The 25,647-nt window shown below is 37.3% G+C and overlaps 1 protein-coding gene across 2 annotated transcripts in view; it reads left to right on the top strand.

The window, feature by feature from the left end:
- Positions 1 to 25,647, top strand: part of ldb3b (LIM domain binding 3b) — a 43,549-nt gene that overhangs the window by 3,207 nt on the left and 14,695 nt on the right. For both annotated transcript variants that reach the window (XM_061931783.1, XM_061931782.1), the window contains exons 2-3: positions 7,857 to 8,008; positions 8,075 to 8,150. In XM_061931783.1, coding sequence (XP_061787767.1) covers positions 7,857 to 8,008; positions 8,075 to 8,150 — 228 coding nt within the window. The remainder of the gene's footprint in view (positions 1 to 7,856; positions 8,009 to 8,074; positions 8,151 to 25,647) is intronic.

Below are 25,647 nucleotides of genomic sequence, written 5' to 3'. Positions count from 1 at the left end.
AAATATATTTTTTAATTTGAATCGATTTTTTGGGGCACTCCTAATACTCAAATTCCATTTTTAAGTTAAAACAGACTAAAAAACTAATCCATAATTATAAAGTAAAAAACGGATGACTTATATACACCGTGTTGGCCTAAAAAGACTGTTTAAAGAAATTAAAAATATTACAAAAATCAAAATGGATTCTTAACATTTTTTTTAAAGAAATTGCAAAAAAAAAAAAATAGAAATATATTTTTTAATTTGAATTGTTTTTTTGGAGAACTCCTAATACTCAAAATCGATTTTTTTTTACTTAAAACAGACAAAAAACAAATCCATAATGATAAAGTAAAAAACGGACGACTTATATACACAGTGTTGGCCTAAAAAGACTGTGTAAAGAAATAAAAAATATTACAAAAATCTAAATGGATTCTTAAAAAAAAAAAAAAAAAAAAACTTGCAAAAAAAATAAAGAAATATATTTTTTAATTTGAATCGATTTTTTGGGGCACTCCTAATACTCAAATTCCATTTTTAACTTAAAACAGACAAAAAAACGAATCAATAATGATCAAGTAAAAAACGGACGACTTGTATACAAAGTGTTGGCCTATAAAGACTGTTCAAGGAAATAAAAAATATTACAAAAATCTAAATTGATTCTTTAAAAAAATGTTAAAGAAATTGCAAAGAAAATATAGTAAAATAATTTTTAATTTGAATAGATTTTTTAACGCACTCCTGATACTCAAAATCGATTTTAACTTAAAACAAACAAAAAAACTAATCCATAATGATAAAGTAAAAAACGGACGACTTATATAAACAGTGTTGGCCTACAAAGACTGTTTAAAGAAATAAAAAATATTACAAAAATCAAAATGGATTCTTAAAAAAAAAAAATGTAAGAAATTTTAAAAAATATATAGAAATTTTTTTTTTTTATTTGAATCGATTTTTTGGAGCACTACTAATACTAAAAATTTATTTTTAACTTAAAACAGACAAAAAACTAATCCATAATGATAAAGTAAAAAACGGATAACTTATATACAATGTTGGCCTAAAAAGACCGTATAAAGAAATTAAAAATATTACAAAAATCTAAATGGATTCTTAAAAAAAATGCTAAAGAAATTGCAAAAAAATATATAGAAATATATTTTTTAATTTGAATCGACTTTTTGGAGCACTCCTAATACTCAAATTCCATTTTTAACTTAAAACAGACAAAAAAACTAATCAATAATGATAAAAAACGGACGACTTGTATACACACTGTTGGCTTAAAAAGACTTCAAAAAAATAAAAAATATTACAAAAAATCAAAATGCATTCTTAAAAAAAATTAAAAAACAATTGCCAAAAAAAATAGAAATATATTTTAAAATTTGAATTGATTTTTTGGAGCATTCATAATACTCAAAATCGATTTTTAACTTAAAACAGACTACTCCATAATGATGAAGTAAAAAACGTACACAACTATTTTGCTGTCTTTTTTTGTTTAACTGTGCCCCCGGGCCTCACTTTGGACAGCACGATAACATGACCGAGTGTGTGTGTGTGTGTGTGTGTGTGTGTGTGTGTGTGTGTGTGTGTGTGTGTGTGTGTGTGTGTGTGTGTGTGTGTGTGTGTTATGTAATGTGATAAGAGCAGCGGCGGCCCTTTAAATGTCTTTCATACACAAATAACATTATCGACACTCTCATCAGCATCCAAGTAGGCGATGTCCACTTTGAACGATCAAGAACGCTGATCTTGCAAGATCTCAAGGGTGCGCTTCCAGATATTCCCGAGGAATACGAGCAGCTAACCCGAAAGCAGAAGCGGGACTCAGCGTCATGCCGGAAAAGTTGAACCCTGATTGATGGCGACTTTTATAGCCAAGCTATTGTTCCCTGATCCCGGACTTGATCCTGCGCCTGGTATTTAAGTCCCCCCATGGGTTCTGACGGGGTTTTAACATAAAACGCCGCCGCCATTGCACGTTGACGCAGTGGCCCCCACCCCACTCCACGGCGAGCTCCTGTTTTGGCCCGCTATTTTAGCCAACATCTAAGAAAAGAAAGCGAGAATTTCCTTGTTAGCGTCGTGTTAGCCATGACACATTTTAGAGCGGCACACTTTCTTACTATTTTACAGTATAGTTTTTTTATACTATGTATTTATACTACTTACTTATAGTCTTTATAGTGTTTTATATTGTTTTATTATTGCTTGGGATAAAAAACAATCCCTACTTGCAAATTTAAATAGATACATTTCTTAAGTGTGGCTCCTAAAATTACATTTACTTGCACAAATTCCTGCAAAAATCAGGAGCAACAAATAGGAATGTCATTTAAAAATGTGTCGTTACAATCTATGTTGTTGCATTTTGCAGGATGTTAATAGAAGATTGGGCGAGAGTGAATGTCAGTAGCAGGTGTGTGTGTGTGTTTGGCGAGGAGGGTGCAAGGGCAGGGGGGCCTCCCGGGTGTCAATCATCCCACAGGCATCGGTAGCGTCGCTTATTTTTAACCTTTTAACGAGTTGACTGTAAACTTAGACCCAATACTGTAGGTGGTAGTGTGTAGTTTCACGGCTTTAAAGAAATGGTCATGTCTTTCCTGGAGAAAATTTAAGTTGAGTCGGCATCAGGACAGTAGTAATGATTGGCCCCTCCTGACTTCCATTTTGTTTCTTTGTTATTGTTGTTTACCTGTTTTAAAATAGCTACTTCCAGACTACTTTGCTCTCTAGCAAACAAACTACTAATACATATATATATATATATATATATATATATATATATATATATATATATATATATATATATATATATATATATTATATGTATATATTTTATTTATTTCAATAAAAAAAACAAATTGCCTTTAGGGCTCCCTTTAAGTTTGGTAAATGTTATAACTCCTGTGGATCCGAAGGGTGTCAGTCATAAAAGTTTTAAAAGTAATGCATGTTAATATTTTGGGTTTTTTTTTACTTTCAATGCTAAAATCCCGAGATCAACTACAGATCTATCCGTCGATATAAAGTTAGATTAATTTTTTTTATGTTGTATGCCCTTCTTGTCAAAGAAAACCCTGTTTTTTACGGCAAACACAAAATATGCTTTATTTCCCTCCAAAATGTATTTGAAGTGGTGTATTTAATCTGAAATAATTGAAGTCTTGAATAAGTCAATATTTCATTCCAACTTTGATTTTGATTAATTAATAGGTTTTTTGAGCAATGACAGGGTTTATGAAAAGTTAAGGTGTTGTGGATCTAAAAAGGTCCCACTCAAAGTGTGAGAAAAAATCATATATATATATATATATATATATATATATATATATATATATATATATATATATATATATATATATATATGTGTGTGGGAAAAAAAATCACAAGACTATTTCATCTCTACAGGCCTGTTTCATGAGGGGGTTCCCTCAATCATCAGGAGATTTTAATGGGAGCATTCACATACCATGGTTTATATAGGGCACAGAGTGGGTGGGTACAGGCTGGCGTAGGGGCGTGGCAATTGGCTCATGTGTTACCTAGGAGGTGTTTCCGTCTGTGGCGGCATGCTGTTACAATTTCGCTGCGCTTGTTGAGGGATGACAGGTCTGGACGGTAAATAATAAACAGTTTCTCTTTCAAGCATAGGTTGCATCTTTTATTTTTATTTCAACCTATGCTTGAAAGAGAAACTGTTTATTATTTACCGTCCAGACCTGTCATCCCTCAACAAGCGCAGCGAAATTGTAACAGCATGCCGCCACAGACGGAAACACCTCCTAGGTAACACATGAGCCAATCACCACGCCCCTACGCCAGCCTGTACCCACCCACTCTGTGCCCTATATAAACCATGGTATGTGAATGCTCCCATTAAAATCTCCTGATGATTGAGGGAACCCCCTCATGAAACAGGCCTGTAGAGATGAAGTAGTCTTGTGATTTTTTTCCCACACATACATATATTGCGCTCTACTACGGTATCGAGCACTATTTTTTGGATAACCTTATTAAGACATATATATATATATATATATATATATATATATATATATATATATATATATATATATATATATATATATATATATATAATTTATTTATTCATTTTTGTTTGTTTTTGGTTTTTTGAGTGTGAAGTAATTGGAGCCTTAAATAGGTCCATAATTTATAACAACATTGATTTTGATTCATTATTAATTTTTGCGAAATGACAGTTTAAAAAAAAAAAAAAAACAGCCTTAATGGCAGCTTTGTATTATTAGTCTCAACAATTCAATGTTTTCTCATTACAGTACTGTACATCTCTTTGCTCTTTATTTCCACTTGATGTTTTTTTTTTTTAGTAATAGTATTTTTAGAATGTTCCACGGGCTGTTAAAAAATTCTGTAACCCGGGCCACACTTTGGACACCTTGAAGTAGATGTATGAACAAACACTAAACTTTTTAGACATCTAACTATCTATGAAGCTAAATCATACAACATCTACGTACATGAAAATAATATCTACTTAGCTAGCTCCCTTGCCATGCTATATAGCCCTGACCTTGCGAGATAAACTGTACAGAAGTACAGAGTTATAGTAATGTAGTATTTTGCTTTGAACTTGTTGACTTATATTGTAGCGGCTTATGTGCAAACATTAGTAGCAATTGTACAATTAAGTAGCACTCGTAGACATGTGACATTCTCCAATAAATCAAGTCCTTTGAACAACTATTTTAAGTGAACGATGACAACAAATTCCAGTTGTTATTGTTAGCAATGGGATTCACTTTTTTTTATATCTATTATTTACAGATAGAAATACAAATTTTTTTAAACCACTATTTTTTTTACTTGTATCTATTTATATACTTTGGATTCACTTTTCCGGTGCATAGTGTAGTAGTTTAAGTGTATCGTTTGTACTCACATTTTTATCATGTCCTAATTTTTATTATCGTTGTATTTAGAGATGTCCGATAGTATCGGACTGCCGATATTGTCGGCCGATAAATGCTTTAAAATGTAATATCGGAAATTATCGGTATCGGTTTCAAAAAGTAAAATGTATGACGTTTTTAAAACGCCGCTGTGTACACGGACGTAGGGAAAAGTACAGAGCGCCAATAAACCTTAAAGGCACTGCCTTTGCGTGCCGGCCCAGTCACATAATATCTACGGCTTTTCCCACAAACAAGTGAATGCAAGCATACTTGGTCAACAGCCATACAGGTCACACTGAGAGTGGCCGTATACACAACTTTAACACTGTTACAAATATGCGCCACACTGTGAACACGGGAGAACATCCGCACCGTAACACAACATAGACACAACAGAACAAATACCCAGAACCCCTTGCGGCACTAACTCTTCCGGGACGCTACAATATACACCCCCGCTACCGCTACTAATAATGTGTTAATTCCACGACTGTATATATCGGTATCGGTTGATATCGGAATCGGTAATTAAGAGTCGGACAACATCAGAATATCGGCAAAAAAGTTGTATTTATATTTTTTATATCCATTAATGCATTTTATTCTAAGCTATTATTTGTGTATTTTTTTATGTATAGTTAAAATGCAACAAAGTTTTTTTTAGGTGAGGGGAAATTCAAACTAGTGATGTCACTGACAAAGCATGGAAATATGGCAACACCTTGTGGAATGTTTACAATGAAAACATGACCCAAAAATTTAAATATAGCCAATATATTTTAGTTTACCGTATTTTCCGGACTTTAGGGCGCACCGGATTATAAGGCGCACTGCCGATGAGCGGGTCTATTCAGGTCTTTTTTTCATACAAAAGGCGAACCAGATTGTAAGGCGCATTAAAGGGGTCTTATTATTTATTTATTGTAAATGTAAAAGACTTCCTTGTGGTCTACATAACATGTGATGGTAGTTCTTTGGTCAAAATGTTGCATAAATTATGTTTTACAGACCATTTTCAAGCCGCTTTCCGACAGTCGCTTCAGGATCCTCATCCGTGGCTCACTAGTGCAATAACAACGCCTAAAATGTGTCCCGTGAAAAACCGTCCAACCAGAACTCTCTAATAACTAAAGTTTCTTGGGTGAATAATGTACACTCACTACACCGGTATGTTTTAGTGCTTTCATGGCCAGTTTACTGACAGATATAAGTAAGAACTTTATTTTTATTAGTAGATTGCACAGTACAGTACATATTCCGTACAATTGACCACTAAATGGTAACACCCGAATAAGTTTTTCAACTTGGTCACACTTATCATTTCACCATGTACCAAATAAAATAGCTTCGAGGTTGGTAAGCACAACCAAAATGATTCCGTACATTAGAAACACCGGGTTATAAGCCGCACTGGGGCGGTATAGCTCGGTTGGTAGAACGGCCGTGCCAGCGACTTGAGGGTTGCAGGTTCGATCCCCGCTTCCGCCATCCTAGTCACTGCTGTTGTGTCCTTGGGCAAGACACTTTACCCACCTGCTCCCAGTGCCACCCACACTGGTTTAAATGTAACTTAGATATTGGGTTTCACTATGTAAAGCACTTTGAGTCACTAGAGAAAAGCGCTATATAAAAAATATAATATATTTTTTAATTCACTGTCGAGTTTTGAGAAAATGAAAGGATTTTAAAAAATGAATTAAAAAATTTTTAAGGTAAAAAAAATTTTTTAAGGTAAATTTTTTTTTTCAAGGTAAAAAATGATTTTCAAGGTAAAAAAAAATTTCAAGGTAAAAAAAATTTTTCTATGTAAAAAATTATTTTCAAGGTAAAAAATGATTTTCAAGGTAAAAAAACTTTTTCAAGGTAAATATTGTTTTTCAAGGTTAAAAATGATTTTTAAGGTAAAAAATGATTTTCAAGGTAAAAAATTTTTTTCAAGGTAAAAATTTTTTTTCAAGGTAGAAAATGATTTTCAAGGTAAAAAATGACTTTCAAGGTAAAAAAAATTTTTCAAGGTAAATTTTTTTTTTCAATGTAAAAAATGATTTTCAAGGTAAAAAATGATTTTCAAAGAAAAAAATGATTTTCAAGGTAAAAAAAAATTTTCAAGGTAAATTTTTTTTTTGAAGGTAAAAAATGATTTTCAAGGTAAAAAAAAAATTTTCAAGGTAAATTTTTTTTTTCAAGGTAAAAAATGATTTTCAAGGTAAAAAATGATTTTCAAGGTAAAAAATGATTTTGGTAATTCTCACCAATAGAGTAATATTTGTGTAAATGAAGTTATTCCGATCTACATTGTATTGTACAACTCATATTAGTGATGGATTTCTTGATAATAATAAAAAAAACAATAACGAGCCAGTCTGTGGGGGGGGGGCGTGGGCGTGGCCTGCGGACCTGCAGCGAAGCGGGGTGTGTCAGGACCGGCTTCAAGATTAGTGACAGGTGCGTAGACGACACAGCTGTGAGTGTTTATCTGATCGCCTGTCGCTCTGTTAAAGGCAGCAGTCGGGAAGGAGAGGAGGTTGTTGATGGTGGAGAACGAGCGTGAGCGAGAGAAACTTTAACATGGCTGAAAAGCACAAGAAGGACAACTTATTGCAAAATAAATCATTGTTCACAAAGATGAACACGGCTGTCATGTCCGTCATTGGTGGTCCAGAGAACCCGGAGTAGCAAGACCTCCACACAGTCATTTGACCAGCTCTTAAAAGAATGGCTCCCTCTAATGAGCCATCAATCCAATCTCTAACCACGAACATACGCAGGCTCCATCAAGTGGTGCTTTGACCTAAACTGAGCGTGCTTACACGGCCATAAAGGGCCTCGATAATAATAACAATAATAATAATAATAATAACAAGAATAACTAGTAATAGTGGTTTTTGAGTCCATTCACCCGACTCCCCTGGCTCATTATAGATAACGGCAGGCAGTAAGGCGTCGGGCGGCAGCCTGTCCCAGGGCGACATCATCTCAGCCATCGACGGCACCAGCACCGACGGCTTGACGCACCTGGAGGCCCAGAACAAGATCAAGGCTGCCACCACTCGACTCTCGCTCACCATGCAGAAGTAAACATGGCAAAGTGTTTTTTTCTTCGTAACACGTGCTTAATTTTTTTCCTGTGTCATGTTTAGATCCAGGCGCCCTGCACCAGTTCCCATAGCCACTCCCAGGATGGACTCCCCCATGCCCGTCATCGCCCACCAGAAGGTATGGACACAACATTAGGGACACCACTTCTTAGAGTGACTTTAACTAAAGGCTTAGTGGCCACATGCACCTTTTAGCTCTTTTTTCAAAAATTGTGTATACTACTGAATTGGGGTCTTATGGCCACTTATGTGGACACTTATACTGCCATCTGGTGGTGTCAGAAGAGTATAACATACAATGGAATTTGGAAGAAAAAGTGTAAAAATAAGAAATAGCATGTCACTAAACATGAAGTACACGTTTGTTACTTATGGACTAAGTCATCATATCAAGAGATCCATCCATCCATCTATCTTCTTCCGCTTATCCGAGGTTGGGTCGCGGGGGCAGCAGCCTAAGCAGGGAAGCCCAGACTTCCCTCTACCCAGCCACTTCGTCCAGCTCTTCCTGTGGGACCCCGAGGCGTTCCCAGGCCAGCCGGAAGACATAGTCTTCCCAACGTGTCCTGGGTCTTCCCCGCAGCCTCCTACCGGTCGGACGTGCACTAAACACCTCCCTAGGGAGGCGTTCGGGTGGTATCCTGACCAGATGCCCGAACCACCTCATCTGGCTCCTCTCGATGTGGAGGAGCAGCGGCTTTACTTTGAGCTCCCCCCGAATGGCAGAGCTTCTCACCCTATCTCTAAGGGAGAGCCCCGCCACCCAGCGGAGAAAACTCATTTCGGCCGCTTGTACCCGTGATCTTGTCCTTTCGGTCATGACCCAAAGCTTATGACCATAGGTGAGGATGGGAACGTAGATCGACCGGTAAATTGCGAGCTTTGCCTTCCGGCTCAGTTCCTTCTTCACCACAACGGATCGATACAGCGTCCGCATTACTGAAGACGCCGCACCGATCCGCCTGTCGATCTCACGATCCACTCTTCCCTCACTCGTGAACAAGACTCCGAGGTACTTGAACTCCTCCACTTGGGGCAAGATCTCCTCCCCAACCCGGAGATGGCACTCCACCCTTTTCCGGGCGAGAACCATGGACTCGGACTTGGAGGTGCTGATTCTCATCCCAGTCGCTTCACACTCGGCTGCGAACCGATCCAGTGAGAGCTGAAGATCCTGGCCAGATGAAGCCATCAGGACGACATCATCTGCAAAAAGCAGAGACCTAATCCTGCAGCCACCAAACCAGATCCCCTCAACGCCTTGACTGCGCCTAGAAATTCTGTTCATAAAAGTTATGAACAGAATCGGTGACAAAGAGCAGCCTTGGCGGAGTCCAACCCTCACTGGAAACGTGTTCGACTTACTGCCGGCAATGCGGACCAAGCTCTGGCACTGATCATACAGGGAGCGGACTGCCACAATCAGACAGTCCGATACCCCATACTCTCTGAGCACTCCCCACAGGACTTCCCGAGGGACACGGTCGAATGCCTTCTCCAAGTCCACAAAACACATGTAGACTGGTTGGGCAAACTCCCATGCACCCTCAAGGACCCTGCCGAGAGTATAGAGCTGGTCCACAGTTCCACGACCAGGACGAAAACCACACTGTTCCTCCTGAATCCGAGGTTCGACTATCCGGCGTAGCCTCCTCTCCAGTACACCTGAATAGACCTTACCGGGAAGGCTGAGGAGTGTGATCTCACGATAGATACAACACACCCTCCGGTTCCCCTTCTTAAAGAGAGGAACCACCACCCCGGTCTGCCAATCCAGAGGTACCGCCCCCGATGTCCACGCGATGCTGCAGAGTCTTGTCAACCAAGACAGCCCCACAGCATCCAGAGCCTTAAGGAACTCCGGGCGGCTCTCATCTACCCCCGGGGCCTTGCCACCGAGGAGCTTTTTAACTACCTCAGCAACCTCAGCCCCAGAAATAGGAGAGCCCACCACAGACTCCCCAGGCACTGCTTCCTCATAGGAAGACGTGTTGGTGGGATTGAGGAGGTCTTCGAAGTATTCCCTCCACCGATCCACAACATAATCAAGAGATGATTCTTAGTTTTTATTCTAATTAGGGTCCAATAAGACCAAATAGCAAAGAGAAATACAAAAAAGCACGTAAACAAACAGCTTGGGCCTTAAGAGGTTAAAATAATTGACAATTGCTGATCTAATAAGAGACAATTATGTTTTTAAAAAGAGATCATGCTTGCCGGCCTCAAACCCGCGACCACACATTCTCTTGCAATGATGTTCCTGAATTATTTTCTGTTACGCCCCACTAGAAAAAAAATTTAAAAAATTGTGCCCAGCCTCACTCTCCGCCATGATTATAAATAGTATTATTTTGTCTTGAAATTGTTATAAGTACACCTCAGCATAACATTATATCCTTATTAACATTAAAATATATATAGATCAACTTACCACAAAGATTAGCTTTATTAACATTGTTTTTAGTCTGTAACAGAAAATATTTAAAGTGCATTAATTTTCCTAAAATTAAAATAAAAATCTTATTCAAAGTACCAGTAGAGTGGAAACACAAGTTTAATTTATATGCGTAATTGTGTTCCGTTGTATCCATTAAACCACATCCAACTGTTTTAACAATACGCAAAGTATGTGAAAATACCGTCTAAACTAGAGATGTCCCATAATGGCGTTTTTGCCGATATACCGATATTGTCCAACTCTTAATTACCGATTCCGAAATCAACCGATACCGATATATACAGTCGTGGAATTAACACATTATTTATGCCTAATTTTGTTGTGATGCCCCGCTGGATGCATTAAACAATGTAACAAGGTTTTCCAAAATAAATCAACTCAAGTTATGGAAAAAAATGCCAACATGGCACTGCCATATTTATTATTGAAGTCACAAAGTGCATTGTTTTTTTTAACATGACTCAAAACAGCAGCTTGGAATTTGGGACATGCTCTCCCTGAGAGAGCATGAGGAGGTTGGGGTGGGCGGTGGGGGAGGAGCGGGGGGTGTATATTGTAGCGTCCCGGAAAAATTTGTGCTGCAAGGGGTTCTGGGTATTTGTTCTGTTGTGCTTATGTTGTGTTACGGTGCGGATGTTCTCCCGAAATGTGTTTGTCATTCTTGTTTGGTGTGGGTTCACAGTGTGGCGCATATTTGTAACAGTGTTAAAGTTGTTTCTACGGCCACCCTCAGTGTGACCTGTATGGCTGTTGACCAAGTATGGCTTGCATTCACTTGTGTGTGTGAAAAGCCGTAGATATTATGTGATTGGGCCGGCACTCAAAGGCCTTAAAGGCACTGCCCCCAATATTGTTGTCTGGGTGGAAATCGGGAGAAATTCGGGAGAATGGTTGCCCCGGGAGATTTTCGGGAGGGGCACTGAAATTCGGGAGTCTCCCGGGAAAATCGGGAGGGTTGAAAAGTATGACTGGGAGACGCAACTGCTCTGTACTTCTCCCTACGTCCGTGTACCACTCCGTACAGCTTGCGTTTTAAAAAGTCATAACATTTACTTTTTGAAACCGATACCGATAATTTCCGATATTACATTTTAAAGCATTTATCGGCCGATAATACCGGCAGTCCGATATTATCGGACATCTCTAGTCTAAACATTACAGCCATTTTGAATATTCCGGGTCATCTGTTGCGCTCATTACACTCTCTTTAAAAAAAAAACATCCAGAAACCGCCAACAGTACTCCATTTACCGTATTTTTCGGACTATAAGTCGCAGTTTTTTTCATAGTTTAGCCGGGCTCCAGTGCGACTTATATATGTTTTTTTCCTTCTTTATTATGCATTTTCGGCAGGTGCGACTTATACTCCGAAAAATACGGTACATGTCACGACCTGAAAATTAACCAAATATGAGTGATATTGTTCTTATAAGTGCAACGCAGACGGACTATTTTAGCAGCCCATTGATAGCAGTGAGCTAATGCTAGCTTCAATGCTATTGTTGACACACTGCTTCTGCTTGGTCTCAAACCTAAATTCTGGATTATAATTCATGCATCTCTCCCCTGGTAGTAGACAAATGTGGTCATGCACCGAGAGGCTGGTAGACTTTGACATCCACCGAGATGACAAAAAAGACGTAGTTGCGGCAAATTTCGGTCAACCCTTTGTGAGGATTGCGATGAATTCTTATCATGCGAGCGTCCCGCCAGTCGGCATCCCAGCGAGAGTGGAAATATTACAGAAAGGGTTTGTTTAATTATGGTTAGTTCGTATATTTAGCACCTAGAATTGCTGCTAATGATGATGTCGTTGTGGCTTGTGCAGCCCTTTGAGACACTTGTGATTTAGGGCTATATAAGTAAACATTGATTGATATTGATTGATAATGCTATAGTGTCATAATAAAGCTGCATCCATCACTCGGCTTCTAGAACTTATTACTCATCCTCCTTGTGTTCGGCCTCAAAAATATAAGGTTCTGGATCATAACTTTTCCCAAAGTAATCGTCGTTGGCTCTCACAAGGTCTGCTTGATCAGCATTGTTGTTGATGGGGAAGGGATCTGTCATGACTTGATCCTGGGTGTTTGCTTTTCCGGGATGCAACGGAAAGTTGGCTCGGGCGAGACGGGAATGTAAGTACATGATTTATTTAATTTTATCCAAAAAAAGTACAAACGAAAAGCGCGCACAGTGGCGGAGAAACGACTTGGCTATGAAAACAAATACTTGCACAAAGGCAGAAACTATGAACAAACAAAAAAACACTAACTGTGGCTTAATAAACAAAAACTTACTTGGCATGGAACCGGCATGAAAAAAGAGCAGAAAGGGTGTGTAGAGCATAATTGTGTGATGTCACCAGAAAGACAAACTGAAAATAATGAACTTAAATACTACAGACATGATTAAGGAAAACAGGTGCGTGACTCAAAACGTGAAACAGGTGCGTGATGTGACAGGTGAAAACTAATGGGTTGCTATGGTGACAAACAAGAGTGCACAATGAGTCCAAACGTGGAACAGGTGAAACTAATCGGTAATTATGGAAACAAGACAAGGGAGTGAAAAGCCAGAAACTAAAGAGTCCAATAACTAAACAAAACATGACTAAAACAAAACATGATTACACAGACATGACAGGATCTGGGGTTCCTAACTCTATGTCACGGATCACATGACTGACTTCGTCATTAACTCTCAAAATGGCACGGGGGAATCTCCGTGAAATTTATAATACTTTGATCATATCTATTTACTCGCAAACTTTGGAAGTCTTTTGAGTCGTAAATCATATACAGTCGTGGTCAAAAGTTTACATACACTTGTGGCCAAACAGCTCAATTTTTAAAGTTAAAGTTAAAAGTTAAAGTACCAATGATTGTCACACACACACTAGGTGTGGTGAAATTTGTCCTCTGCATTTGACCCATCCCCTTGTTCACCCCCTGGGAGGTGGGGGGAGCAGTGGGCAGCAGCAGTGCCGCGCCCGGGAATCATTTTTGGTGATTTAACCCCCAATTCCATCCCTTGATGCTGAGTGCCAAGCAGGGAGGTAATGGGTCCCAATGTTATAGTCTTTGGTATGACTCGGACGGGGTTTAAACTCACAACCTACCGATCTCAGGGCGGACACTCTAACCACTAAGCCACTGAGAAGTTTGTTTTATCTGACATCATATGGACAAAGATAAGACCTTCTGGAGGAAAGTTCTGTGGTCAGATGAGACAAAAAATGAGCTGTTTGGCCACAATAGCCAGCAATATGTTTGGAGGAGAAAAGGTGAGGCCTTTAATCCCAGGAACACCACTCCTACCGTCAAGCATGGTGGTGGTAGTATTATGCTCTGGGCCTGTTTTGCTGCCAATGGAACTGGTGCTTTACAGAGAGTAAATGGGACAATGAAAAAGGACCAAATTCTTCAGGACAAGCTAAAATCATCAGCCCGGAGGTTGGGTCTTGGGCGCAGTTGGGTGTTCCAACAGGACAATGACCCCAAACTAGGGATGTCCCGATCCGATATTTGGATCGGATCGGCTGCCGATATTTGCCAAAAATTGCGTATCGGCAAGGCATGGGAAAATGCCGATCCAGATCCAGTTTAAAAAAAAACTCCGCTCCGTGTTTTCCAACGCACCGATTTAAATAATACATTCCACTTTTCTGCTGCTCCGTAATTTCCGTTCCGCATTTTCCAGCACACCTTCAACACATCCACAATTCTCACGCAGTTGCTTTTAGCTGCTGGCATTACACGACAGGCTCTTCTCACTCTTTTCTGTGTCTCCCTCTCACAGACAGCAAGCGCACCTTCTTACACACGTCACATACTGTCACGTCATATGTCACATACTGTCACGTCATACGTCACATACTGTCACGACATACGTCACATACGTATACGCCCTCTCCCAGCAGAGAGCGAGGTAGCGGCATGGCTAACGTTAGCTGTGATGCTAGCGCAGCCGCTAAGGTGCGCGCCTGCTCAAGCGTCCTCTGCGCACGGCAAATCTATCCCACGCACAAAATCAAATAAAAAAATAAGCGCATAACAATTTTCGACACACGGACACGACAGAGAAAACAGTTTTCGTCATCATTGTTCAAATATTGTGACGTCTGTCGAGACGCTTATCTCCATTCGGTGCCACACGTCCACACCATCAAAATGGCAAAAATTTCCACATCAACCAACTTTAGATTTATTCTCATATCAAACTCTTTTGGCTGTCTTTTTGACACTTACATCCGGCGCCCCCCTCCACACCCTGGATTATAAATAATGTAAATAATTCAATGTGATTATCTTGTGTGATGACTGTATTATGATGATAGTATATATCTGATAGTATATATCTGTATCATGAATCAATTTAAGTGGACCCCGTCTTAAACAAGCTGAAAAACTTATTGGGGTGTTACCATTTAGTGGTCAATTGTACGGAATATGTACTTCACTGTGCAACCTACTAATAAAAGTGTCAATCAATCAATCAAAACACATAGAATCATCATACTGCTGTGATTATATGCATCAAGTGTTCATTCAAGGCTAAGGCAAAATATTGAGATATATATTGTGTGTCGCAATATGGCCTTAAAATATCGCAATATTAAAAAAAGGCCATATCGCCCAGCCCTAGTTCAATGATGCCATTTCTGTTTGTCATGTATAATTTTGTCTATTTTGTGTTTCTCCTTGAATAAACAGGTCAGTTTCTTGTTACCAACCATTGTGTATTATTCAAACTCCCCTAATTCAGCTGGCTAGTTGTTATCAAGAGTACTAAAACCCTTTTCAACATGATTCTGACAACTAAGTAGGCTAAATAACTTTAAACTTTAATACATGCTCGGATAGGCCAGTATCGGTCAGTATCGGTATCGGATCGGAAGCGCAAAAACCTGGATCGGGACATCCCTACCCCAAACACACGTCAAAAGTAGTAAAGGAATGGCTAAATCAGGTTAGAAATAAGGTTTTGGAATGGCCTTCTCAAAGTCCTATGTGTGGACAATGCTGAAGAAACAAGTCCATGTCAGAAAAATAACAAATTTAGCTGAACTGCACCAATTTTGTCAAGAGGAGTGGTCAAGTGGTCAAGCAGAAGCTTGTGGATGGCTACCAAAAGTGCCTTATTGCAGGTAAACTTGCCAAGGGACATGTAAGCAAATATTAACATTGCTGTATGTATACTTTTGACCCAGCACATTTTCAGTAGAGCCATAATAAATTCATAAAAGAAGCAAACTTCATGAATGTTTTTTGTGACCAACAAGTATGTGCTCCAATCACTCTATCACAAAAAAATAAGAGTTGTAGAAATGATTGTAAACTCAAGCCAGTCATGACATTATGTTCTTTACAAGTGTATGTCAACTTTTGACCACGACTGTATATATGATAATAGCTTCAATATAGAGGCAACTTGTTTTTCCGTTCTGGTACTTTAAATATAAAAAATGTTTGACCCACTTGCACCATTTGATGATTTTTTTTAAATAAATAAATAAACTCAATAATCATACATTCCATTTAATCAGCAACATTAACTCAGCAGCACAGTATGTCAATATTTCATTTGCAAAACAAAAAAGAATGAAACGTTTTGCGCAGATTTTTTTTCACTATTTGAGAATAACCGCCGTAGACCAAGAGTCGAGCACACTAGCCAGTGAGCCCACAACCCGTTGACTTCGGGGGGACTTAGTGGTCTAGCGCAGAGTTTTTCAACCTTTCTTGAGCCAAGGCACATTTTTTGCGTTAAAAAAATCCAGAGGCACACCACTAGTAGAAATCATTGAAAAACGCAATTCAGTTGACAGTAAAAAGTCGTTGTCGCAATTATTGGATATGACTTTAAACCATAACCAAGCATGCATCACTATAGCTCTTGTCTCAAAGTAGGTGTACTGTCACCACCTGTCACATCACGCCCTGACTTATTTGGAGTTTTTTGCTGTTTTCCTGTGTGTAGTGTTTTAGTTCTTGTCTTCCGTTCCTATTTTGGTGGCTTTTTCTCTTTTTTTGGTATTTTCCTGTAGCAGTTTCATGTTTTCCCGCATCTACTTTGTTTTTATCATTCTTCGTGTGGACATTGTCGATTGTCATGTCATGTTCGGATGTACATTGTGGACACCATCTTTGCTCCACAGTAAGTCTTTGCTGTCATCCAGCATTCTGTTTTTGTTTACTTGGTAGCCAGTTCAGTTTTAGTTTGGTTCTGCATAGCCTTCCCTAAGCTTCAATGCCTTTTCTTAGGGGCACTTACCTTTTGTTTATTTTTGGTTTAAGCATTAGATAAATTTTTACCTGCACGCTGCCTCCCGCTGTTTCTGACATCTACAAAGTAATTAGCTACCTGCTGCCACCTACTGATATGGAAGAGTATTACACGGTTACTCTGCCGAGGTCTAGACAGCACCGACACTCAACAACCCATCATTTGCAGACTATAATTACTGGTTTGCAAAAAATATTTTTTACCCCAAATAGGTGAAATTAGATCATCTCCCACGGCACACCAGACTGTATCTCACAGCGCACAGCTAAGCCAGCTGATTGTGTAACTTATTTTATTGGCCTTTACACCAGGTGAGGCATTGATGGCGTCTGATTTTTTTATGATATGCTCTAATAACGATAATAATAATAATGATAATACATGTTGCTCATTAGCAAGAAAATAAGGGTATAATTCACTTTCATAGTAATGATATTATTAAATAATTCTGATTCCCATTTATTTATTTAAAACATTTATGACAAAAGAAAATTCTAAATTGTCAATGTCAATTGTAAAAAAAAAAACTCTATCTTTGTGTTTGTTGTAAAAAAGTATGTTCACCTTCTGGTTTGTCTGAAACTCCAGTGCGGAGAAGTTTTTTAGCTTGGATATATAATTTTGGCAGCCTGATTCATTCATTCATTCAGCAGGAATATAAAAAAATCCATCCTGCATTTGACTTGTTGCTAGAAAAACAAACTAGGTAACGCTGGTTTCTTCTCTGAAAAAGAGACGGTAGCTACATGCACCTGCCAGCTCACGTCTGCCCCCCTTTAAACGGTGACTCAAAGTACTACGGTACATTTAATACATTACATAAGCTGTAGGAACAAGAAAACCGGACTTGTTTTGGTCCCTGTAAATGTATACCATCCAAAAGTAATGTTACGCTATATTCAATGGAGACAAGTCAAACACTTGGACCAGGCGGGAAACAGCCTTTTGTCACTTTAAACCGGCCACATGCTTACTGATTGGCCTTGTGGTGTTGCCGTTTCTTGCAGGTCATACAACCTAAACAACTATGCAATCTTGAGAACACGTATAGTACCCTATTTTCCGGACTATAGAGTGCACCGGGATATAAGCCGCACCTCAATTTTAGATGTAAAAAATAAGTTTTCATATTAGCCGCACCAGCCACGTTGTGACAGTAATTATTTCAACAGAAACATTCTTTAAATGTTTATTTACATACCTTAGTTGTTTCCAAACAGTGTCTGTAACGCGGCAGTAAAACGCAAAATACGTAAATATTACATGTTATTATGAATGTGCCGGTTACTACATTACATATATACTACATACATTACATATATACAAATATATAAAACAAATGTTTTTAGAGCGCTTTAGAGGCGGAATAGAGCCAATCCCCATTGGCTGCATTTCAGCCACCTATTGCTAACAGTTCTTTACGAGTTAGAATGCATAAAAAAGTCTCATATGAGGACTGTGAACATGGGAATTTAACAAAAATTCCTGTGAATTTACCTGGAATCAGCCTTACTTAGGACGAGGCGCAGTGCACTAAACCTGGTAAGTTCACTTGTGCACTAAGCAGCTTAAAAAGCCTCATATCAGGTTTTTGCTCTGTATTTTATTATGAAATGTTCAAATGTACTGATTTTTACATGAGAATTTTTTTTTTTTTTAATTCTTATAATCATACAGAAAATTTATTGATAAGCCAGTTCAATGCACAAATATTATATTTATTGAGTTATTAATATTTGTTTTCAATGTTTTTATTGTGACAATTGAAGCTCGGCCTCCCCAAACTGAACATCTTTGTTTGGCAAAGTGTGCACGGTGCTGCCCTCCAGTGTAAAGTGGTGGCAGTGCAGCAGGATGGAGGTCAATTTGTGTACTTATTAAAATAGGGCTTTCTTATGTAACTGTTTTATTTTGTGGACTGGATTTTTTTTTTTTACATCAAATTATGCTGACAATTTCATTGAATAAATATTTTTGCGAGGAAAATTTGTATTTTCAAAATTTCAGTTTGTTATTTAACTTAATTTGATTAATTAGTTATTTAATTTTGTTAATTAATTCAGTGTAAAAAAATGCAGTGTAAAAAGTTTCAAAGCTCAAAAATTCTGTGTAAAAAGTTCAGTGCAAAAATATTCAAACCATGTGACTTCAAACTTGACACCTCATTGCCTGGTTCTGACACAGGATCGATTGCTGCAGTCTTAATTTTGAAGCATTTAATATTTCTGCACTATTTTTATTTTTTTTAAAACACTGAAATTTTCTGCACTGAATTTTTTTACACTGAAATTTAATTGAATAAAAATTTCCGGGCAAAATTTGTGTTTTCAAAATTTACGTTTGGCAAAATTCAGTGTAAAAAGTTTCAAAGCTCAAAAATTCGGTGCAAAAAAAAATCAGTGCAAAAAAAATTCAGCTTAAAAAAAGTTCAGTGCAGAAATATTCAAACCATGTGACTTCAAACTTGACACCTCATTGGCTGGTTCTGATACAGGATCGATTGCTTTTGTTAAAAAGACACAAATTATTAATATTTCTGCACCATTTTTTTTTTTTAAACACTGAAATTTTCTGCATTGAATTTTTTACACTGAAATTTAAATGAATGAATATTTGTGTTTTCAAAATTTACGTTTGGCAAAATTCAGTGTAAAACATTTCAGTGCAAAAAAAATTCAGCTTAAAAAAAGTTTGGTGCAGAAATATTCAAACCATGTGACTTCAAACTTGACACCTCATTGGCTGGTTCTGACACAGGATTGATTGCTGCAGTCTTAATTTTGAATTTTGAAGCAAAGAATATTTCTGCACTATTTTTTTTTTACACAGAAATTTTCTGCATTGAATTTTTTACACTGAAATTTTCTGCACTGAATTTTAGAACTTTTTAAAGACATTTTTATTCAGTCAAATTGTCAGCATTTGATGAACTGCATTAGTTTGTTTTATTTTTTGGACTGGATTTTTTTGTTTGTTTACATCAAATTATGCTGACAATTTCATTGAATAAAAATTTGCGAGCAAAATTTGTGTTTTCAAAATGTCAGTGTGTTGAAATTCAGTGTAAAAAAAATGCAGTGTAAAAAGATTCAAAGCTCAAAAATTCAGTGTAAAAAAAAAAATCTGTGAAAAAAAATTCAGCTTAAAAAAAGTTCAGTGCAGAAATATTCAAACCATGTGACTTCAAACTTGACACCTCATTGGCTGGTTCTGACACAGGATTGATTGCTGCAGTCTTAATTTTGAATTTTGTTCTTATGTACATTGTGGACGCCGTCTTTGCTCCACAGTAAGTCTTTGCTGTCGTCCAGCATTCTGTTTTTGTTTACTTGGTAGCCAGTTCCGTTTTAGTTTGGTTCTGCATAGCCTTCCCTAAGCTTCAATGCCTTTTCTTAGGGGCACTTACCTTTTGTTTATTTTTGGTTTAAGCATTAGATACCTTTTTACCTGCACACTGCCTCCCGCTGTTTCCGACATCTACAAAGTATATAGCTAATTTAATTTTGAATTTTGAAGCAACGAATATTTCTGCACTATTTTTTTTTTTACACAGCAATTTTCTGCACTGAATTTTTTACACTGAAATTTTTTGCACTGAATTTTAGAACTTTTTAAATACATTTGTATTCAGTCAAATTGTCAGCATTTGATGAACTGCATTCATTTGTTTTATTTTGTGGACTGGATTTTTTTTGTTTACATCAAATTATGCTGACAATTTCATTGAATAAAAATTTGCGAGCAAAATTTGTGTTTTCAAAATTTCAGTTTGTTAAAATTCAGTGTAAAAAAATGCAGTGTAAAAAGATTCAAAGCTCAAAAATTCAGTGTAAAAAAAAATCTGTGAAAATAAATTCAGCTTGAAAAAAGTTCAGTGCAGAAATATTCAAACCATGTGACTTCAAACTTGACACCTCATTGGCAGGTTCTGACACAGGATCGATTGCTGCAGTCTTAATTTTGTATTTTGAAGCAACGAACATTTCTGCAATATTTTTTTTACACTGAATTTTTTTTTTTTTTTTTACACCGAAATTTTCTGTGCTGAATTTGAGAAATTTTTAAACACATTTTTATTCAGTCAAATTTCCAGCATTTGTTCACAAAATTCAAAGGCAGACAATTAATTGTCCATAAAAAGCTTTTGTAAAAAAAGACACAAATTAACCTCCAATACAGCAGCAACTCCTTTTGCTTCCATTACTTTTAAAAATACCTTACGTCTACTTTTTTAATAAATAAAACAAGTAGAATAAAAGATAAAACAGGTGTAATGTAAGGTGTTTTTAGAGAAAAAAAATCTAAATATTGTACTGGTTTTTAAAATGAAAAACGTGGATATAATTTGGACACCCCTGCTGTCCGTTACTCTTACTAACATTGTAATCCAGGCCTGGGCAATTCTTTTCACTCGGGGGGCCAAATTTAAAGAAAAAAATGTGCCTGGGGGCCAGTATATCTGAATTTTAGGAACACTAACAAACAAAACCTCACAATAATGTCTGATTGAATGCTAAAAACGTTGTTAAAAAACTGAATGCAATTTTTTTTTTTTAATTACTGAATGAGACACCCAGAATGTACATTAAAAAATAAAGAATGTGGGATTTACAACATTAACTATGAACGATAAAACACTGAATATTGACAACATATCCACATATTTTACAATCAAGTGAAACGCAACAAAAATGCAACAAACAGCGAAATATGAACGCGAAAACTAAAAAATTCCACCTACAATCTGATATATCTGATATTTCACTAAGCTTTAGAACTTTGTTGTAAAAATCTCCTTCCGCGTCTGTCCTTGACAGCCGCATTTCAGGCTGGTCGCTCTGGAAATACTCTGTGGAAACGCTCCCCACACACACTGATTGGTGCCTCGTCTGAGCTGCTGTGACTTAGATCAGTGTTTTTCAACCACTGAGACACAGTCTGGTGTGCCGTGGGAGATAAGATTTCACTTATTTGGGTTAAAAATATTTTTTGCATACCAGTAATTATAGTCTGCAAATTATTTGTTGATGTTGAGAGTCGGTGCTGTCTAGAGATCTGCAGAGTAACCGTGTAATACTCTTCCATCTCAGTATGTGGCAGCCGGTAGCTAATTGCTTTGTAGATGTCAGAAACAGCGGGAGGCAGTGTGCAGGTAAAAAGGTGTCTAATGCTTAAACCAAAAATAAACAATAGGTGGGTGCCCCTAAGAAAAGGCATTGAAGCTTAGGGAAGGCTATGCAGAACGAAACTAAAACTGAACTGGCTACAAAGTAAACAAAAACAGGATGCTGGACGACGGCAAAGACTTACTGTGGAGCAAAGACGTCATCCACAATGTACATATGTACATGACATGACAATCAACAATGTCCACACAAAGAAGGTTGAAACAACTGAAATATTCTTGATTGCTAAAACAAAGTAGATGCGGGAAATATCGCTCGAAGGAAGACCTGAAACTGCTACCAAAAAAAGAGAAAAAGCCACCAAAATAGGAGCGCAAGACAAGAACTAAAACACTACACACAGGAAAACAGCAAAAAAAACTCAAAAAAAGTCACGACGTGATGTGCCAGGTGGTGACAGTACACCTACTTTGAGACAAGAGCTATAGTGATGCATGCTTGGTTATGGTTTAAAGTAGGGATGTCCCGATCCGATATTTGGATCGGATCGGCTGCCGATATTTGCCAAAAATTGCGTATCGGCAAGGCATGGGAAAATGCCGATCCAGATCTAGTTTAAAAAAAACTCCGCTCCGTGTTTTCCAACGCACCGATTTAAATAATACATTCCACTTTTCTGCTGCTCCGTAATTTCCGTTCCGCATTTTCCAGCACACCTTCAACACATCCACAGGTCTGTGGATTCTCACGCAGTTGCTTTTAGCTGCTGGCATTACACGACAGGCTCTTCTCACTCTTTTCTGTGTCTCCCTCTCACAGACAGCAAGCGCACCTTCTTACACACGTCACATACTGTCACGTCATACGTCACATACGTACACGTCCTCCCCGAGCAGAGAGGTAGCAGCATGGCTAACGTTAGCTGTGATGCTAGCGCAGCCGTGCGATCAACGCTCCCTCTAAGGTGCTCGCCTGTGCAATTGCGCACTGTTTAAGCGTCCTCTGTGCATAGCAATTATATGCCACGCACAAAATCAAATAAAAAAATAAGCGCATAACAATTTTCGACACACGGACACGACAGAGAAAACAGTGTTCGTCATCATTGTTCAAATATTGTGACGTCAGTCGAGACGCTTATCTCCATTCGGTGCCACACGTCCACACCATCAAAATGCCGAGGCAAAAATTTCCAGATCAACACCGTATGAAAAAATTAGTGATTTTTTTAGTTGTGATTTCCTTCTCTGCATGAAAGTTTAAAAGTAGCATATATTAATGCAGTATGAAGAAGAATGTTTTAATGTAGACATGTCAGCCTTGAAAGAAAAATGTGAAAATCAAGACTACATTTCTTGCAAATGGATGCATTTCTACCCTATATTTTAACTTTAGATTTATCCTCAAATCAAACTCTTTTGGCTGTCTTTTTGACACTTACATCCGGCGCCCCCCTCCACACCCTGGATTATAAATAATGTAAATAATTCAATGTGATTATCTTGTGTGATGACTGTATTATGATGATAGTATATATCTGATAGTTTATATCTGTATCATGAATCAATTTAAGTGGACCCCGACTTAAACAAGTTGAAAAACGTATTCGGGTGTTACCATTTAGTGGTCAATTGTACAGAATATGTACTTCACTGTGCAACCTACTAATAAAAGTGTCAATCAATCAATCAAAACACATAGAATCATCATACTGCTGTGATTATATGCATCAAGTGTTCATTCAAGGCTAAGGCAAAATATCCAGATATATATTGTGTATCGCAATATGGCCTTAAATTATCGCAATATTAAAAAAAGGCCATATCGCCCAGCCCTAGTTCAATGATGCCATTTCTGTTTGTCATGTATAATTTTGTCTATTTTGTGTTTATCCTTGAATAAACAGGTCAGTTTCTTGTTACCAACCATTGTGTATTATTCAAACTCCCCTAATTCAGATGGCTAGTTGTTATCAAGAGTACTAAAACCCTTTTCAACATGATTCTGACAACTAAGTAGGCTAAATAACTTTAAACTTTAATACATACTCGGATAGGCCAGTATCGGTCAGTATCGGTATCGTATCGGAAATGCAAAAACAATATCGGTATCGGATCTGAAGTGCAAAAACCTGGATCGGGACATCCCTAGTTTAAAGTCATATCCAACAATTGTGACAACAACTTTTTACTGTCAACTGAATTTCGTTTTTCAATTATTTCTACTGGTGGTGTGCCTCTGGATTTTTTTAACGCAAAAAATGTGGCTTGGCTCAAAAAAGGTTGAAAAACAGACTTAGATGACCATAGTAACTAATTAGATGACCATAGTAACTAATTAGATGACCATAGTAACTAATTAGATGACCATAGTAACTCATTAGATGACCATAGTAACTAGTATTTCATGCAAAACTGCAGATTCCAACCATTGAAATACTTTGTATAGTTGAAGACTTACGGTCATTAGAAAACATCACTGCACATCATAATGGCAGCTACACTTTACATCTTAAAGACCAACAAAAATGATTTACGAATGTCCTGCGGGCCAGATTGAAAAGCTTAACGGGCCGCATGTGGCCCCCGGGCCTTAATTTGCCCAGGTCTGCTGTAATCTTTCCTTAAAACTGGAAAAACTCCACCGTGCCCAAAAGAGGGCGATGTTTGGTATTTGGGACTGACAGCGGCTTTTTAGGAACTAAAAAAAGATCAGCGGAGCTTTCTGCAGCTATCGCAGCATTAAAAGCCGCCTCACGTGTCGCTATTTATGGAGCAGGCGCACATATACCAAATACCTGACCGGGGTCCAGGTGACAGAACGTCCACGGGTCATCTGGACAGCTCTAGTTTACCAAAAGGTCGGCTGACCTTTACAAAAAGGTTGCGAGGCGCTGATAAGAAAAGGAAGCCCAGAGTTTGTGTAAGTACGTACTTGTGATGTCATCAGTAGCATTGAAGCATAGTTGCAAGTGTAAAAAGAAGTCAGAGGTTCAGTATAACGCTTAAGAATGATGTGAATCTTACTTTTTTTATTCTATGGTTTTATTTATTACCACCATCAAGTTTCAGTATGGACATAAAAATAATAATCAGCAGTAACGTCGTTGTATACTCGCCTAATCAATGACAATAAAGATTTAATGCATGGTTTGATTTATAAATGTTTTCATTTTATATTAAATAATACATCAAATACATAACTAAAAACAAACATTAAAATGTTAATTATTTCAAATGAAATAGTATCCTTTTTTTGTTTTTATTAAATACTTTCCGTATTAAGAGTCATTGAAATAAATTACTTTTTATTCACTTAAATTAAATAGAAAAAACTAAATTAATGTAATATTTTTTATTTAGTTATCAAGATTATTTCAATTATTTAAAAAATAAATTATTCAAATTTTTCATAAAAATTTGTAATATTGAATTTATTGATTTGATTAAATTTTGGCACAAAAAATATTGAATTAAATTAAACAAACACTAATAATATTAAATGAAGAAAATGCATTCAACATGTTTGTGTATTGATTTATATTACTTTATTAATAAATGAATACATGCATTATGCAATGTATTGATAAATTGATGGACAACTGAATGAATTAATTTACAAATCAATTAACATTTTTAATAAACATTTTGATTTAAGTTGGGCACAAAAAGCCTGCGCCAAAAAAAAGTTTTGATTAAATTAAACAGATAAAAATAATACTACATTTAAAAATGATTTCAACA

This window comes from Nerophis lumbriciformis, linkage group LG39 (assembly GCF_033978685.3).
Source record: "Nerophis lumbriciformis linkage group LG39, RoL_Nlum_v2.1, whole genome shotgun sequence".
Lineage (NCBI taxonomy): Eukaryota > Metazoa > Chordata > Actinopteri > Syngnathiformes > Syngnathidae > Nerophis > Nerophis lumbriciformis.
The sequence above is the reverse complement of the archived record's forward strand: the minus strand, read 5'-3'. Positions and strand labels throughout refer to the sequence as shown.